The 19,019-nt window shown below is 39.6% G+C and overlaps 2 protein-coding genes across 2 annotated transcripts; both read right to left on the bottom strand.

Annotated features, from left to right (window-relative positions):
• Positions 1-1,221: 1,221 nt before the first annotated feature.
• Positions 1,222-4,370, bottom strand: LOC143875586 (putative polyol transporter 1). Its single transcript, XM_077377181.1, has 3 exons — positions 4,018-4,370; positions 2,830-3,338; positions 1,222-2,451 (listed from the first exon to the last, which is right to left on the bottom strand). The coding sequence occupies exons 1-3, from the start codon at positions 4,166-4,168 to the stop codon at positions 1,549-1,551; spliced, it is 1,563 nt and encodes a 520-aa protein (XP_077233296.1). The 5' UTR covers positions 4,169-4,370; the 3' UTR covers positions 1,222-1,548.
• Positions 4,371-16,107: 11,737 nt separating this feature from the next.
• Positions 16,108-19,019, bottom strand: LOC143875667 (uncharacterized). The gene is made up of 4 exons (XM_077377274.1): positions 18,707-19,019; positions 17,482-18,599; positions 16,987-17,367; positions 16,108-16,860 (listed from the first exon to the last, which is right to left on the bottom strand). Exons 1-4 carry the CDS (start codon positions 19,017-19,019, stop codon positions 16,108-16,110), a joined length of 2,565 nt encoding a protein of 854 aa, XP_077233389.1.

The raw sequence follows: 19,019 nt of genomic DNA, 5'->3' as shown, positions 1-19,019 counted from the left end.
CGACCCGAGATATTTCTCGGGTAGGGTTGGGTTCTCCAAAACCCGACCCGCCCGCCCCGAGTTGCAGCCCTAGTTTCAAACTATTCAAGCTACATGCTAGCTTTTTGTTTAATACTATTGTGAAGCACTGCTTTCAAAGTTACGTTACGTTTCTAATTAACTATTCATGCTACCCATTTTTTATTTTTTCTTGACTCTTCATTGAATGGTTATAATCATTTGATACTGTGCGATTTTCTAATCATGCATGTCAATATTGTGATTAACCCCACCAAACAAAATGAAAGATTTGTATAATGCTATGTCATATCTGTAGGCCCACTTAGAATCATCTTCACTTTGTTTTTCCTATTCTTCTATCCTTGTCCTAGTGACTTCCAAGTTTTGAGTCAACAAAGACAACCACTTCTTAGCGTGGGATCTAAAAATTACAGTATTGCAATTTTCTCATCGATGCGAGTGAAAATATGTTACTTCCCTTTTCTAAATGCCTGAACTGCACAGTTCCTTAGCAAATGCTAGTGCCTCCTGTTTGGATTGCAAGAAAAACATTCTAGATGGAAAATTTTTATTGGAATAATTTTTTCTTTACAAAATTTGGAGGGGAATGATATGACTATACTCAGTTTAGAGGGATATTTTCATAAATTGAAGCTCCCTCTAAGTAAAAATTGAATAGGGCTATTCAACTTTATCTTTTTCATGAATAAAAAGTAGGAATTTTACTATTTAAAAAAAAAAGGTAGGAATTTTAAGAAAAAAATTTCCTTTCTAAACTTTTCTAGAAAAATCCTGAAATCCAAACAGGGCCCAAAGCCATGTTTGGCAGGATTCTTTTTTTCACGATAAAGAGGGCACAAATGAGGAGAGGGTGAGAAAGGCTGAAAAATAAGGAAACAATAAAAAAAATTCATGGTTACGAAACATGACATTAACCTTTTACTACTAATAATGCAGAATTATAAGGGCACAAATGAGGAGAGCGTGAGAAAAGGCTGAAAAATAAGGAAACAATAAAAAAAAATCATGGTTACTAAACATGACATTAACCTTTGAAATATTACCTTTTACTACTAATAATGCAGAATTATAAGGGCACTCCACACTTTACAAAACACTAATTTGATTGGGTGATAATAGTTTTTTGATAAATAGTCGGAGCATATAGAATCGAATTATGGAAGTGCGATAAAGGGCGGCATTTATCAACAAATGTTCGTGTCACGTGGAACTTTAGCTTAGGTATTATTGACTGTCAATGCAAGGAAACACTTTCCGATGTTTTGTCGCATGTTCTTTGAGACACATTTTCAATGGTCATATGGTCGTGAAAATCATACACTATTTCATTAAAATACACCATTATCCACACAGGAGATTCCCATATCACCATCTTTTCTACTCTTCCCGTTTTGCCCTTTCTTTCACTGTCCGATTAATAAAAACTGTAAAACTATGAAGTGTCCACCCATCTAATTTTCCACTTTTGGCCTCCACTTTCATTGATCGTTACGTAACAGTCGAAATTTCATATTGACCAAGATACCCCTACACAGCATTCTCTAGCTCAACTTGACCATGGCTACCTTCTCCCTTCTCCCCTGATCTCCACCTAGACTTTTCAAAGAGCGTCTCCATTTCTTCTAGGGTTTTGCCTCTAGTCTCCGGCAAGAACGTGTAGAAGAACATCCACGACACAGTCGCTATTCCCGCAAACATAAAGAAGGTCCCCCCTATAGTCATGGCATTGTACATAGATATGAAGGTCATTCCAAATACGCCGCTCGTAATTCGGTTCATCGCCACCCCCAATCCCACTCCTTGTGCTCGGAGCCTCAATGGGAAGATCTCCGAGCTATAGACCCAACAGATCGGTCCGAGCCCGATCGAGAAGAACCCGACAAATGATAAGACTGTAATGATGCAAAGCACAATAGCCCACATGAGCTTCTTGTCTGGATTATGCTCAATTATCGTCAATCCGAACCCCAATCCCAAGAGTGACAAGATCATCCCTGCCGTGCCAGTGAGAAGAAGGCGCCGCCGTCCAATTCTATCCAAGAGAAATGTAGCCACTAAGATGAAAATTGTCTTAGAAAATCCAACGGCCACTGTAGCGCCAAGTAGATCAGTTTTCTTCTTCACTCCGGCCTTCTCAAAGACACGGGGGCTATAGAGGACAACGGTGTCTATGCCGGATGCTTGTTGGAAGAAATGGATTCCGATGGCTGCGATGAGAACCCGGCGAACGGACGGCGATGGCCTTACTAGTAGCTCCTTCCAGACACCCTCCCCATGGCTATGTTTTGGTACATGGACTACATCTTCATTGCTACTCTCTGGAATTCCCACGGCGGATTTGATATCTGAAAGACGCAATTCGGCCTCCTCTTTAGTCTCTGAGGTCTTGAGTAGCACCTGTCTCGCCTCACCGATGCGGCCTTGCATCACCTGTTGAAGCATAAATGATTAAATAATAATGCCAATTCTAAGAGCTTAAGCTTTTGGAGTAATTGGTTGTTTAACTTAGTATCAGAGCGATGTATGTCTCAGGAAAGGTCCTGGGTTAGCAACTCTTTGATTTTTTTTTATTTTTTTTTTTTGATGGGTTAGGAGCGGTTAGGCCGGGCCCTGACCAGATATATTAAAAATAAAAAGTCCACATGTATGGCGAACTCAAAAAAGGAGCCACTGGTGCCTCTAGTATGGCCAACCCAAAAAAAAAAAAATGAGGGGCAACACATGAGGGGGAGTATTGAGGCATAAATGATTAAATAACATCAACTCTAACAACTTAAACTTTTGGAGTAATTGGTTGTTTCACATCACCAGCCACCGAGGCGATTCGGGCATCATAAGGGCACTAATGCCTAAGAACACCGATGGAATTACGCCGACCCCAAGCATCAATCGCCAACTAATGTGCTCCGGGAGCCTAGCGAAGGCGTAGTTCGATACATAACCGAGCAAGATCCCGAAATTGATGAAGACTTCAGGGAGGGATGTGAGAAATCCTCGAGAGAGTGTCGGTGAGAGCTCGGCCGTGTAGACGGGTGCAATCATGAGGGCATATCCTACTCCAACCCCAGCGACGAACCTTCCAACCATTAGAAAGGCATAATTTGTTGCCAAGCCCATCATCAATGCACCCACAAAAAAGATCACCGCGGAGATGACAATTGTGTATCGCCGCCCGATCCAATCGGATGTCCTTCCGGCAGCAGTCGATCCGATCAGTGAGTAGAGGTTGAGAATTCCCACGAGGATTTCCACCTTTGTGTCATTTATCTTCAAATCATCTTTGATAAACAACACTGCTCCAGTCATCACCCCATAATCTAAAGAACAAAAGAGAAATAAACTAAATGAGATAAAATTAATAACTGTATAGCTTCTAAGATAAAATTAATCTTAAAAGAAAAGGAAATAGAAAGATATAAAATAGGAAATGGATAAAAAAATTTAAGTATTTTACAACTGCAGAAGAAAAAAATAAGTTCTACCTCTTTTGCTCGGAATATAGTATCCACATGAATTATTAGGAGCAAATAGAAGGAAATAAAAATAGGAAATGGACAACAAATATAAGTGTTTTACAGTGAAGTGCATAGGCTAGCGAGGGATGGAGCCTCTAGGCCAGCTTTGGAAATGTTTGATATCCTTCTCCATTGATTGGGGTTTTGTTGTATTTTTTGTTTTTTCTTCGTGTTCTCTTCTTGTTGTGTTGTTAATTGATCTTCTCGATCACCAGGCTTATCCCCCATTCTTATTCCATTTAATCCAATTATTTATCATTAAAAAAAATGTAAGTATTTACAAACAGAAAAGAAAAAAAAAGTTTGAACTCTTTTGCTTAGAATATACCTTCACGTGCATTATTAGGAGCATCATAATTCGAAAAGCTACTAAAAGATGGAAAACAGTAATAGTCTAGAGATTGCTTGCTGAGGGAAAATTGTTAAAAAAAAAAGACATTTCAATTTATTTTTGAAGTTGAAAAAGAGAAATTAATCTCACCATAACCCAAGAGAATGGAACTCATGGAAGCAAGAACTGTGCAGGCAAGCACGTACTTGTTCCTCCTACGCTTCTTCTTTGGTGCCATCACTGGAATTGGGTTCCGAGAGACATCGGAATCCGCCTTGTTCTCCATTTTCCGATCACCCATTTTTTCTGCAGGAGATCTCTTCGGAGAACAAGAGATTTTCTTCACAGTTCTTTGTAAAGATTCTACTTAAACAGCCATAAAGAGTCCTTTCTCCCAATTCATTTTGCAGGTCTCTAAGTAGAAGAAGTTGAAGGGCCTAGAGGGAATGAATCTTCATCTTAAGGTAAAACTATTATAATCATTATAACCATTTTTTCTTGGGTTTTCCCTTCTCAGGGTCCCCCCTTTTATTCAATATTATTTGCCATTTCAAAAAAAAAAAAAACCATTATTTGCTAAGGGAAGGATCTAACCCCTGTTTTAGCATTTCCTTACCCTTATGTTTGTCTTTTTCGGAAAACGAAAGCAGCATTATTTCTAGGAAGAGACAAACTAGACGGGTGGGATTGCTGGAAAATGGGGTAGGAATATCATTTCCCTAGCTCGAATCATCATATTTGAAACTCATTTAGATATAAGATATTGGTATGGATTTCGGTAGCGGGGGCAACAAAAATTGCGGATTTCCGTCCTATTAGTCTGGTGGGTAGTTTATATAAAATTTTGGCTAAGGTTCTAGCGGAGCGCTTGAAGAAAGTACTACCGGTGGTTATCTCTGATTACCAAAGTGCATTTGTAGCGAAGAGACAAATATTAGATTGCTTCCTTATTGCCAATGAAGCCATTGATTATTATCGTAGGCTCAAGTTGAGAGGAATTCTTTGCAAACTGGATATGAAAAAGGCTTACGATAGAGTAGAGTAGGACTGTTTAGATTTCATGTTTGCTAAAATGGGTTTTGGGAGTAGATGGCGCAAATAGTTATGTCCTGTGTGTCCTCGGCGTGGTTTTCAGTGTTGTTCCATTGGTCTCCTAAAGGCTTTTTTAAGTCTTCTCGTGGGCTTCGGCAGGGGGACCCTTTATCTCCCTTCTTGTTTGTCTTCGTGGGGAAAACTCTGAGTAGATTGTTAGCTAAAGGATGCGATATAGGGTTGTTCAAAGGCTTCAATATTGGGAGAGATTGTGTGGAGGTCTCTCACCTCCAGTTCGCGGACGATACGCTCTTGTTCTGCGTTCCGGAGAGATCCCAAGTGTTAAATTTGAAGTCCATTTTGAGATGTTATGAAATGATAACGGGTCAAAGATCTAATTTTCATAAGTCTAGAATCTTTGCGCTGAATGTCCCCTTGGATGAGGCTTTGGAGTTGGCGAGGTTATTGGGTTGCGAGATGGATAATCTCTCGGCCTCGTATTTGGGTCTGCCCTTGGGGGATGGAAGACCAAATAATGTATTTTGGGAGCCGATTTTAGAAAGGATTGGGCGTAGGTTGGATACTTGGAAGAGAAATTTAGTATCTAGAGGTGGAAGATTGGTTTTAATCAAGTCAGTCTTAGCAAATATTCATGTATATTTTATGTCTCTTTTCAAGTGTCCTGTCAGTGGCTCGTTGAGGATTGAAATGATCCAACGTAGATTTTTGTGGGGAGGTAATGAGGACAAAAAAGGAATCTCTCTGGTGAGTTGGAAGGATGTTTGTGTGCCCATCATGGTGGGTGGTTTGGGTATTAGAAGATTTCGGGAGTTTAACCACGCTTTGCTAGGAAAGTGGTTATGGAGATTTAGCGAAGAAAGATCTCATTTGTGGATTAGGGTTATTTGTAGTAAGTATGGTTGTCAACCCGGAGGGTGGGAGTCTTTTGATAATTTTAAGAAAAAGGGTCTAATGGTGGGGAGAGATATTTTAAAAATGTCCTCCATGTTCATCCTGAAGATTAGATTTAGGGTTTATGGAGGGGATAGAGTTAAGTTTTGGAGTGATTTATGGTGTGGTGATAACCCGCTCAGGTTGTTGTTCCCGAAAATTTTCCGGGTTGCGGTGAAGAAAGAAGCTATGGTGAGTGAGTGTATGGTTAGTACGGATGGTATTTGGGAATGGTGCCCGGCTTATAGAAGAAGGTTCTTTGCTTGTGAGTTAGATTCTATGGCCAGACTTAGAAGGCTTTTGGATAATGGCTACATTAAAAGAAATGGGTTGGATAAGAGAATATGGACTGCGAATTCTTCTGAGTTTTTTTCTGTCAGATTTATCTATACGAGCCTGATGCCCTGCCCGACTCCCTCTTTTTCGGCAAAGGTGTGGAAATTTCATTGTCCGCCGCGTGTAAGTATCTTTGGTTGGGCCGCATGTCGCGACAGGATACAAACCATTAACTCTCTGAGAAACCGTGGTATGTGGCTTGTTGATCATTGCCCCCTATGTCTTGCTGATGGGGAATCTACGTATCATTTATTTATGGATTGTTTGTTCACCCGGTCTATATGGGGTCGCATATTTATGAGATTTGGGATTAGCTGGATTTTTCCTAGATCTATTGAGTTGTTGATGCAACAATGGAGCTTCGTGCCATGGAAGAAGAAAGGGAAAATTTTGTGGGAAGTATGCTTGCTTGCCACTTGGTGGGTGGTTTGGAAGGAGAGAAATACACGGGTGTTTGAGGGAATGTCCAAGGCTCCTCATTATCTTTATATGCAGATAATTGCATTGGTTATCAATTGGACGAGATGCCATCCATCTTTCCAGTTTGTTTCAGCTTTTGATCTATGGGAAGGATGGCGTGTGGTGTGTTTGAGTAGTGAGTGGGCTAATAAAGTTGTGCAGAGACGGGAACCACCGCCTCAAGGAGTGTTCAAAATAAACTTTGATGGTGCTTGCTTTGGGAATCCTGATCCAGCCGGGGTGGGAGGTTTATGTCGTGATGATGCCGGCAAGGTTCTTTGGACTTTTTGGGGCCCTTTAGGTGTGACCGACGCTACGGAGGCGGAAGTCCAAGCGGCTTTCAATGGCATAAAAAAGGTGAGTAGGGACCATCTGAAGAGTGTTATTGTTGACGAAATGGAAGATATATTAGCGGAATCAGATATTGAGTTGATCCATATTAGAAGGTCTGCAAACAAGAAGGCGGATGCGTTGGCTAGAAGAGGGATGGTATGCAACTCGATGAATTGGTCTGATCAATTTCCTATTTGATGTCCTAATCATTGTGTAATTAGTTTTTTATTTTTGTGTTCTGTAACTTCGGGATTTCCCCTTCTTATTCTTTTATAATATTTGTCATTTCAAAAAAAAAAAGATATTGGTATGGAAATTATTACTAGAGGCCATCCATGACTTATACAAAGAGTCAAGGGTCATCCTCAAAGGCCATTTTAGAGCAAAAAATACAACAAAATCATGGTGAAATGGCTAATGTAAGGGATGAAATTATTATATTTATTAAAAATGTAAATAAAAAGGGAGAGGAGTTCCTATTTTTTATTTAATGTTTTTAATCTTTTATTATTTTTAAAGTGTCAGTAAAAATAAGAGTGCCTGTTTTTATTTATTTATTTATTATTATGTATTTTTACCTTTTTTTTAAATGGATTATGTATTTTTACTACATGTATTTAATTTGTATAATTTCATTTTTTTAGTTTTAATTATAAAATTCATTCATTTTCATTTATTGGAAAGTAAATAACCAGAATGCTTATTATAATTTTATGTTTTTATTTTTTTTATCTTTATTATTTTTAAAAGAAGGTGGTTGTGTACTACATTCCTCTGGCTTCATAATTTGCAATATCTAGCATGCGCTCGGAGCTATTTAAAAAAAATTATTCTAAGCAAAATTAAGGTATTAGTAACTTCACTTAAGAGGGGCTAAGAAGAAAACCCTCTTTTTTCTTCAATATGGCCCACCAAAAGAGACAGGTGAGATTTTTAGCAGTCAAGTAAGTCAGTGAGAAACAACAAAGGCATACATTTGGGACTGTGACTGCTCAATTGTCTATTTCTTGTTTCATGGGTCAAAATAGATGGCTATAGTCTTGAAAGAGATGTGGCAGCTGTGGGCCCCTTTTTCTTCCTTGTTTTTTTAAGGGAAGTGGACCCCACCCTCCTTTTCATTGTGATTTTTTTCTTGCTAACTTCTCTTGGTTTTCTTTCACCTCTGAGAACATTGCTGGTTCAAAGTCCCACTCTTTCTAAATGATACCATGACATGCAAATTCTGAAAATTAGTACCTGGAAGTTCTAAAATTTTGACAAATGCATGTCATTAAAAAATATACCAAACTTCTTTTGACGAAAACATCCTTCGATTACCATGATTTTGCAAGGTAGGGCCCCATCAACAACTGCAGACTGGCTAGTGCTACCAATTAACTGAGGTGCTTATCTAGTTCAGACTTTTCTTGAAGTGGTAACTTCGCTACATTCTCAGAGTGTTTTCCTTTTGAAATTAATCCAAAGCCACGTTCCTAACTCTCTTCTCTTTTGTATCTTTCGGCTGAGTAATTATGGGGTTGGACCATGATGTTTGCCATTTTCTATTCCTTTTTCAAAGCTGTCTTTCTTCGGACGAATTCTTGTGTGGTCATCCTTTGGACCTTACATCTAATTATTGGAATCACTCGATGCTTCCCACATGCGTTAGAGATGGAGCCAAGTGGCAAACTACACGTTGCGACTGACAATATATGACCTAATTGCTTATGGATGCAGAACATGTGTCAAGTTTCCGTAGTTTCAAGTGTTCTTTTAATGTCCCAAGAGAGATGACACCCATGATACATTAATTCAAAGTCCACCATGGTGTTACAGAATATTTATGTAAATAAATACCGTTAGTAAGTGGTATTTTGGTCATTGCATGTAGTGCACCGTTTGGTTATCTGCTTTTATAAAGCTCGACTATAAAGGAGAGGAACGAATGGCCTCAAGCCCTTAGAATGCGTGCGTGATCTTTACTTTTTTCTTTTTAATTGGTTATCGAGGGATTTTATATGGTGTAAGGCCTTACGACAATACGGTAGGGGCACCGCCCTTGATATTTGATCCAACAGCAGCTCACTTTTTTAGGAGCTGCGGCTGGATCAAATGTCAAGGGTGGTACTTCCACCGTACAAAAGTCTTATTATTGTAAGGCCTTACACCATATAATTTCTCCGATTATCAATATTCCCAGATACTTTTTATTAAAGAGAAAATGGTTTCCACACACAAGTGTAGATAAGTCATCAAAACACTAGCTGAAAATACCGTGGAAGGCATATTGTTTGGGAGATCCAAACCATTCATTTGAATTTATTTCATGACAAATTGGAGTCTCCAAGTGGTGAGAGAGGGGTTGGGCAAGTGAAGTGGGTAAAAATTAAGAAATAAAATACAGGAGACTAGTTTGTGAGAAATGGCTAAAAATCAAGAAATAAAAAACTCTAATCAAAATCGGATAAGAGTTTTTTGCCACTTCTCATCACTGAGACACTGGTTCCCGTTTTTTGTTTCTTGATTTTTAGTCCTGCCATTCAATCTGTTTTAAGGACTGATAGATCCTATAGCTTAATTAATAGGAATCAATTTTTTGTGTCTGAAGTGAGAGATTTGCTAGGGACCATTGCAGAAAGCATTTCATGGGCGTGTTTTTGGATGGGAAGGCATCCACGTAGGCTTAGTTTTCAACCGATTTTATCTTATATCTGAGGTGGCTGCTCTCTCATGCAACAGCCTGCCCACGAAATGTCGTTTGCGATGGTCCCTAGCAAACCCCCTCAAGTAAAGATTGACCGAATAATTAACTCTTGAGGCGCTCTCTGATAATGAATAATTTCTTTTCCGCAGAGAAAAGAAATTAACCCGAGCTTTTGGACTCCTTTATTTTGGTAGGTAGGCTGGGATTGAACCTCTAACAAATATAACACCCCCTCTTATAAATATTTATTTACAACCCGAGCTTTTGAACTCCTTTATTTTGGTAGGTAAGCTGGGATTGAAGCTCTTACAAATATATCACCCCCTCTTATAAATATTTATTTACACACACATTCTTTTATGTAAGTCTGATCAACTAAAAATTTTGCCCTGGCAACTTGATTCTGATTCTCCCTTTTCCTTTTTGATTTGATGCAACAGTTGAAAGCAGCATCTTAGATAAAGGAAGAAACAAGCAATTGTGTTCTCTGTGGGTCATCTTTCTTCCATTATCAAGAGAAAAGTACGTAATGTGGGCACATGTTTAGAGGAATTATGGATTTCGGGTACCTTTTAAAACAAGAATGAAACATGAGCGATTCTTCAAAATCGGGTGGTAAAAAGACCATGATACCCTACAGTCCTCATTTTTCATTACTACATATTAAATTGGCGCGCTTCACGAGGCTTCTTTTGGTTCGCTTGAATGTGTATTTGAACCGACAGAACCTTGGGTTCGTTTCTATCTTGGCCGTCGGAAACAACTAGAGACGGATGAATGCTTGACACGTGTTGGAAAACTTTTTGGAACGCTGACAACCCAAAGTCAATAATTATCTTTTCGCACTTCTCTTTTGGCTTAGAACGGTAACGTTGTTGAATACGTCTCTTTTGGCTTAGAATCTTTTCACTTCTCTTTTGGTCCTCACTTCTCTTTTGGCTTAGAACGGTAACGTTATTGAATACGTCTCTCTTGAATTATAATCTTTTCTCACTTCTCTTTTGGCTTATAACGGTAACGTTATTGAATACGTCTCTTTTGGCTTAGAATCTTTTCACTTCTCTTTTGGTCCTCACTTCTCTTTTGGCTTGTAACGGTAACGTTATTGAATACGTCTCTTTTGGCTTAGAACGACAACGTTATTGAATATTTTATTATTTCTCACATCTCTTTTGGCTGAGAATGCCGCCGGATTCTAGAGTACGCCGCTGAAATATTAATTATGCGAAACACCCATCATTCAAAGATATCAAGTACGCCGCCGTAATATAGAGTACGCTGCCGGAATATTAAGGGGTACGCCTGCAGAAATAGGGTGTACGCCGGTGGAATTCAGGGGTAAGCCGACGGATTCTAGAGTACGCCGCCGGAATATCGAGTACGCTGCCGGATTTTCTGGGCTCAAACATGTGTTCCAAACGTATCGAGTACGCCGCTGAAATATCGAATACGCCGTCGGAATATCAAGGGGTACGCCGGCGGAAATAGGGTATAAGTGGAAATAATGGGTACGCCGGCGGAATCTCATACAGAGATGTGGTATTATTAGAAGACGCCACCGTTCCATATAAAAGCGCCAGTGTTCGAAAAAGTTTTTCAACACGTGTCAAGCATCCATCTGTTTCTAGTTATTTCTGACGGCCAAGATAGAAACGAACCCAAGGTTTTGTCGGTTCAAATACACATTCAGACGAACGAAAACAAGCCTCATGAAGCGCGCCAATTTAATGGGCAGTAATGAAAAAGGAGATTTCTTCAATGTCAGAAGGGTATCAGGGTCTTTTTACCACCCGATTTTGAAGAATCGCCAGCGTTTCATTCTTGTTTTAAAAGGTACCCGAAATCCGTAGTTCCTAGAAACATGTGCCCACATTCCGTACTTTTCTCCATTATCAATGATTGATACATTAAGATGCCTTATACATTAGTATATCTTTTGGGAAGTAATATATTTGCCCCCTTTTCTTCCCCGTGGCCACTCCTATTCCGTATTTGTGACCACGGTTTCAAATTTCGACCGAAATCCGAAATTTCGACCGAAATCCGAAATTTCGACCGAAATCTGAAATTTCGGATTTCGGTGAGGAACGAAATGAAATGGTACTGAAACCGAAATTCCCGAAATTTACCAAATTTTGTTTGAAATTGCATAAATTTCGGGTAATTTTGTCGAAACTTGCAATAAAATAATACTTTTTATTGCGTTAAAGAATTCCGAACGAAATTACCGAAATTTTACCAAAATTTCGATCGAAATTTTGTCCTAAAAAACAAGGATTTCGTGCTGTAATACCAAATTTCGCCCGAAATTTTGAGATTTCAGCTGAAATTTCAGTTTCGGATAAGTCCATAATTTTAGCCGAAACCGAAATTTAAAACCATGCCTGTGACTACTCTTTCTACACTACAAGGGGGTGGCCCGGGGACGAAAATATGGCGAATGTATCATTTCCCTGTCTTTTCAAGACCCACCTTTCTTTATTTCAAACAGAGGAGTTTCTTTGTCACCTTTTTGAGATCTTTTAAGGGATATTCCTACATTCTTGATTCTACAATGGATTATGCCTTTTAACACTTCTCTAATTAGCTTTTAAATACTGTACTCTCAAACAAGGTTTTAATTTTCAGCCGAAATCTGAAATTTCGGTGAGGACCGAAACCAAAACGTTCCGAAATTTACCAAATTTCGGAGGAATTTTTGATAAAATATTAATTTTTAATTCCTTTACATAAATTTGACCAAAATAAACCACATGTCGAGCACCTTTACCAATTTTTGGCGGAAATTTCGAGATTTCGGCTAAAATTTTGGTTTCGGTGAGACCGAAATTACCCCCGAAGCCGAAATTTAGAACTTTGGTCTCAAGTCTCAACAACCAATTTAAAAAGTGTAAGTAAAGACTAATGCGATTATTGACATAACTGAAACAAGGATTGGGAGAATCATTTTTCTTTTTCATTAAGTCAAAAAGTAATATTTGAAAGGGTATCCTTTCAACATATCTTTCAATCAAGATCATTGCCATACTCCTATCTGACAAATGGCAATTAGATAAGGAACTCTTTGTTGGTATAGAAATGACGCCTTCAATGACAAAAATGCCCTTGCTGCTTAATTGTTTGAATTTTCAAACCATGTCATTGTCACTAAATCCGTCATTGGTAGATACAAACCAATGACTACCGAAATTTCTCCACTAGGCCAATGCGGCATCAAAGCATACCTCGGTCTGCAAATGGTGTCCCTCGACCACCAGAATATCGATCCGTGATGAAGATTAGATTTTGGATCCACGTGCAGCGCAAAGAAACAGTGGGGCTTACATTATTTGGGTGATCCAAACCATTCAATTGTTGGGCCTTGACGTAGATCGGGTGTGCCCAGAAAATCTTCTCCTTAGATGATCCTAACCCATCGATCTCCATGGTGCACCATATAATTTCTCTAATTTGCTAGAGATCCCAACTAATATTGCAAAAAATTTTACAAGGGTATTTTGGTCCTATTATTGGAAGCCAATATCAACATCACGAATACTAAAGCCCTCTTTGTTTCAGATTGTGAAATCCGATGGTGAGGGCCCAAACCGGTTATTGGCCCATTAATCGGTTGGGGCCCTCACCATCGGTAGTTACAATTTGAAACAATTAAGGCCTGAGCCAATCCTCTCCGCTCCGGCTCATTTTCTTTTTCTCAATAAAATTGCACCATATTGGAGAAAAAAAAAGGACTAACGAATGCCACCCTCTTACTCTCGTCTTGTACATGTGTCCGCAACCACTAGTGCCTGTTTGATTTTTTTTTTCTTTTTTTTTGTAAAGTCAATTTGGCCTTCGTTCTGTCTAAGGATGCTCCGGCGGGGTCCATAGCTGCTGTTGTGTTTGAGTGGAGTGGAGCGTGTGTGAGTGAGTGATGGGTGCGTGGACATGCCAACCTCTCTTGAGGCAAGAAAATCGGAAACTCAATTCGAGGGGTTTGACGACCAAAACATTTCCGTCTCCTGGAATTGGATTTCAAGGGCGATTGAGAAGAAGAGAGGAACGACACTTCTTCCTTGGACTCCTTTGCCTTTACACCGATGGAAAGGGCTCTTCAGGTGCAGACGCGACACCAAATGTGGGGATGTCGTCACACGCAGAATATGAACAGTATGTCAACAAGCGCACACGTCGACACACACAGAAAGTGAACAACTCTTGGTTAGTCAAACGTCAATGTGCGCATAACGCAAACGATGACGTTGATGCACGTAGAATGCAAACGACTCTTAGGGTCGATAGGCCGTCCAAGTCAAGCTAAACAACAAAACGACACAAACGAAACGCCAGTGCAAGGGATTGTTGAATTAAAGAGAAAGACTCACTTGGAAAGATGAATTCATTGCTTCCTTAATCTAGAGAAAAACTACCGCTATGGAAAAGTAAAAGGTAAGATGCTGAAAAGTAAAGATAGAGATAAAGGGGGTATAATATGTTCGCCCCCATATTTCAAAAAAAAAAAAATGTTCACCCCCTTTTCTTCTTAAAAAAGGAGTCACAAATACATTATACATGGGTGGCCCGTGGATTGCAAACATTAGAGAAAACTCCTCATTATGGCATGTGTAAGCAGGACCCAAGGAGTTCCCAGTAGAGGGTTGAGAGAAAACTCCTACTATATCATCTCCTCTCTCCTAGTGGTTTAGGTTTCATGCAATTAAAACTATATAAACACAGCTTATGTTTGTCACCTGTTGTCAATGTCTTCTTCTCCTTAGTATCGAAACCCGAGGAGATTTAATCTGGAAATTGAGGCAATACATCGAGGAGTACTCCTCGTGAAGAAAAAACAATGCATTTGAATATGGATTGAATCCGATTCGAAGGTCACAGTCAATGTTATCAATGGCCACCTTCAATGTCCATGGAAAAAGCTACAAACATTGGCCAAGATCAAAGAGATCCTTTCCTCCTACACCCTATAGAGCATATCACACACTTGCAGGGAAGCCAATGCCACTGCAGACTACCTCTCCAAGCCGGAGTGCCCTTGCATTGGTGATGATATCAAAAGTTTTAAATTTCGGCCAAAATCCGAAATTTCAGATTACGGTGAGGACCGAAACCAAAACCGCCGAAATCTATCAAATTTCGGTTGAAATTTCGGCGAAATTTCTAATAATATATCAATTTTTTAATCCTTTACAAAATTTCACCTGAAATTACCGAAATTTCAGCCAAAAAAAAGATATTTCGATTGCTTCTACCGAATTTTGGCCGAAATTTCAGGATTTCGGCTAAAATTTCGGTTTCGGTGAGGACCGAAACTACCCCCGAAACCGAATTTTAAAACCTTGATGATATCCCTCTTGGTTTGATTCCTCCCCCAGTCATTTATATTGTATCCAGCGACTCGTCTGGAGTCTGTTATACTCGCTTATAATTCATACCTTCTACTTATTAATATGGTCGGGGAACTTGCTTAACCCCAGCTTACCAACAAAAAACAAAAATGATTTTCTTATGTGAAAATCCTTAGATTGAATTTGGCCCGCTTATGATGGCTGGATCTTTGCCTAGGCCACTTAGTTGGGGTAAAAAACCTAATATTAAATATAGCTCTGAAAAACCATGTGTGTAAACAATGCATGTTTGTATGAATGATGATCACACATAGCACTTGACATACTCTTATTATTGTTAGAGGAATGCCAAACTGAGGGACGCCTTTGCCAAAATATCAGCCGCAAGGGCACTCCCATTAGATCCATGTCGCCAATGTGCATTTATTGTAGTATTGAAAAATGCTGAAGTAAAGAAATAATTAAGGGCAATGATGATGGTAAACCAACAATGAGAATCTACCATGTGTGTAAAAAAACACCTTTGAGAAAAGTACGGAATGAGGGCTCATGTTTTGAGGAATTACGGATTACGGGCACCTTTTAAAACAAGAATGAAACACAGGCTAATCTTCAAAATCGGGTGGTCAAAAGACTCTGATACCCTTCTGAAAACCTTTCTTTGGTAATTTGGAAGAATAAAAGTACCAATTGGAACAACCAAGAGAGAGAAAAATTGCTATATAAAAACAATAATGTAAAACAACACTATTGTCTTAGGAAGAAAACGTTAGAAAACACTCTCTTTCTTTGAAAACGGTGGAAGATAACTTTATTCAATGCACTCATTCTCTTTACATACAAAACTATAATGATAAAACTAAATACTATTCTAACGCAATCTAATCTTTAGAGACCGTAAATCTCAAACTATAGGAAACGTTAGCAGACTCCTTCTCTCACTATAATTAAACTTCTAGAAATTCTAGATAGATATTTCAACCTAATCCAACCACAAAACAAAATAGAAAAGGACTCTAAGACTAAGTCGGTGTGTATCGGCGATGACGTTCACAATTCTCCCCCTCAGCACTGACTCACCAAACTATTCAAACCCATTATGAATCAACCCCGTCGGCCGGACCCCTCTGACGCCGTGCACGAATCAGCAACTCTAGCACTCCCTTTCAGCGTTAACTCTCCACAAGCCACGCTAAGTTCCTTCCGAGAAAATTTTCGCAATCTATCAATTTGCCACTCCTTGACACATTTTGTATCTTCAAAAAATGTTGAATCCTCCATCTTAAAAAAACAAGCCAAATTTGCGTACTTCGGATTCGCCTTTGGAATACGCGTCGATCTCTGTGGCTTAAACGCACTAAATTCACGCTTTTCAAAATATTCAAGTGGCGAAGGTCGCAACTCTTCTGGTGAAGCTGGAACATCTTTTTCATGCGACAGACTTTTTCCAGTCTTCCATGGACTAGAGCTCTTGCTCGTCGAACTGCCATTTTGTGGAGTTGTCGTCAAACTTTGACGTGTAACCTCTTGTTCTGACTCTAATACATCACCATCCATCTGTGAGAGATCAACTGTGCTTTTCATCTTTTGGATCGAATTCGGATTTGCTACACCATGATTTTCCAGCCGTAGCACAATCAAATTCAATCTTTCTTTTAAATTACCAATCAAATCAGTTGAGTCCGGCATTGTGGTGTTTTCCACGGACCACCAAGATGATGCTTCATCGAACACCACATCTCTTGAGACACAGACCCTTTTCGTACATGGAACCAAGCATCTCAACCCTTTCATTTGTTCATCATAACCAATGAACATAGCTCGAACCGCCGTTTTCACCACCTTTGTCCTCATTTGCTTTGGTATAAGCACATAGCAAACACAATCAAACACTTTAAAGTGTCTAACTGATGGCCTCCTACCAGTGAGCTTTTGATAAGGTGACTCATAACCAAGTCATTGTTGCGGAAGACGATTAGTTACATATATGGCTGCGCGTATACACTCCGCCCAATATTGAGGACGAACATTTCTCCCATGTAATACACTCCGGCAAGTCTCAACTAAGTGCCTGTTCTTTCTTTCTGCAACTCCGTTCTGCTGTGGAGTTTCATGACAAGTGAATTGCCTTTTAATTTTGTACTGATCCCTCAAATAAGTGGAAAGAATCTGAGAAGTGTATTCTTTACCATTATCGGTTCTCAAACAACCGATCTTAAATCTCGTTTCGGCTTCTACACGTGCATGGAAATCATTGATCTTTTCAAAGACTTCAGATTTCTCCTGTAGAAAATACACCCAAACATATCCCGAAAAATCACCAACTAATATACGAAAATAACGGTTTCCACTTACAGACTTCTGCTTCATTGGACCACACACATCAGAGTGAACCAACTCCAATGGTCGTTTTGAGTGAAACTCTGATCAAGGAAAAGGTTGACGGTGTGCTTTTCCAAACTGACATCCAGCACAAACTGTATCTCTCCCGTTCTCGAGAAGTGGTAAACCTCTGACAAGGTTTCGTCTTGCCATAATTTTTGACTTATCATATGCGACATGAGCAAGGCGCGCATGCCACAACTCTGGAGTTTCATTACGGCGAGCTTTATCAACATAAGCCGTTCCTGCTGATAATACATACATCGTCTCCATCCGTTTCCCACGCATGATCAGATTGTCAGAAACATTCACTTTCTCGAACACCTTTACATCATTAGGTCCAAATAGCACATATATGCCCGCTGATGTGATCTGCGCTACCGACACTAGATTCTTCGCCATACCCGGTACGTGATACACATCTTTGAGGATACTATTTCCCTCACCACACCGCGAGGTAACCGTCACATCACCCACATCCTTCATAGCATGGACAGAATTATCCACCGTGACAGCCGCATGATTTCCATCATATTTTCGCAACCGCATAAACTTATTTTGATTTCCAGTCATGTGGTGCGAACATCCAGAATCAATCAACCAATCATTCTCGTAGTCAATAGTTTTCTTTCCTGAAGAATTAATTGCACACACATGACTTTTCACAATAGGAGATTCTGCAACATTCAGTGCAAAATAAATCTCCCCCGCAAAGTCAAATTCCATAGCAGTCTCTTCCACTGCCAAATCACAAGCAAAAGAAGCTTGCATATCCCATTCACCATCATCATCATCATCATCCTTGTCTTTGGATTTGATGATAGAATTCCCATCATCGGTCTCACTCCTAGCTCGACAATTTCTTCTAATATAACCTAGCTTACCACAATGATAATAATAAAAGTCACGTTTTTCTTGTGATTTTTCATTGTTATTAGCCCAATCATCTCTCTTATAGCCATCTTTTGGTTTTTTATTTTTCTTCTTCCACTTCTGCTTGCTATTCACCGCAAGCGCTTCCTCACTTTCTTTCACAGACAGTCCGGCCATTTGTCTTGCCAACATCTCTTGATTAATCAAGAGATTCTCCAACTCTAGGAGAGACGGTTGCATTGGCCAACCACGAATAGCAGTGATAAAACAGCTAAACTCAGGCCTCAAGCCACGGATAATCATTCTCCGCATATGGCTTTCACTAATCTCAGACTCCTCGTCTAATTGAGATATTTCATTACACAAGTTTTTAGCTTTCATAAAATAATCAGAAACTGATAAATTACCTTGTGTTAATGAACCGATCTCGTTCTCTAAGAACTGCAACCGTTCATCGTTCGCCCGTGAAAAGAGAGAGATGAGAGTGCCTCCCACGCTTCTTTCGGAGTTTTCACATCTCTAATATGCTCAATCAACTCCTTCTGTATTGACGCCTTCAATACGTACAACGCTTTTCCGGCACGGATCTTCCACTTTCGTAGTGTATCAGCTCCCTCTTCTGGTACCTCGGTGTCGTTGCCATTCACTATCTCCCATAGATCTTGGCTTTGAAGATACGACTCCAAGCACGACTTCCAATAGATGTAATTGGTATTGTTGAGCTTTTCGATCCCCGCCAACATACCAAGACATTCCTCCAT

This window comes from Tasmannia lanceolata, unplaced genomic scaffold (genome assembly GCF_043159265.1).
Source record: "Tasmannia lanceolata isolate RefF3 unplaced genomic scaffold, GAP_Taslan_0.1 ptg000004l, whole genome shotgun sequence".
NCBI lineage: Eukaryota > Viridiplantae > Streptophyta > Magnoliopsida > Canellales > Winteraceae > Tasmannia > Tasmannia lanceolata.
The sequence above is the reverse complement of the archived record's forward strand: the minus strand, read 5'-3'. Positions and strand labels throughout refer to the sequence as shown.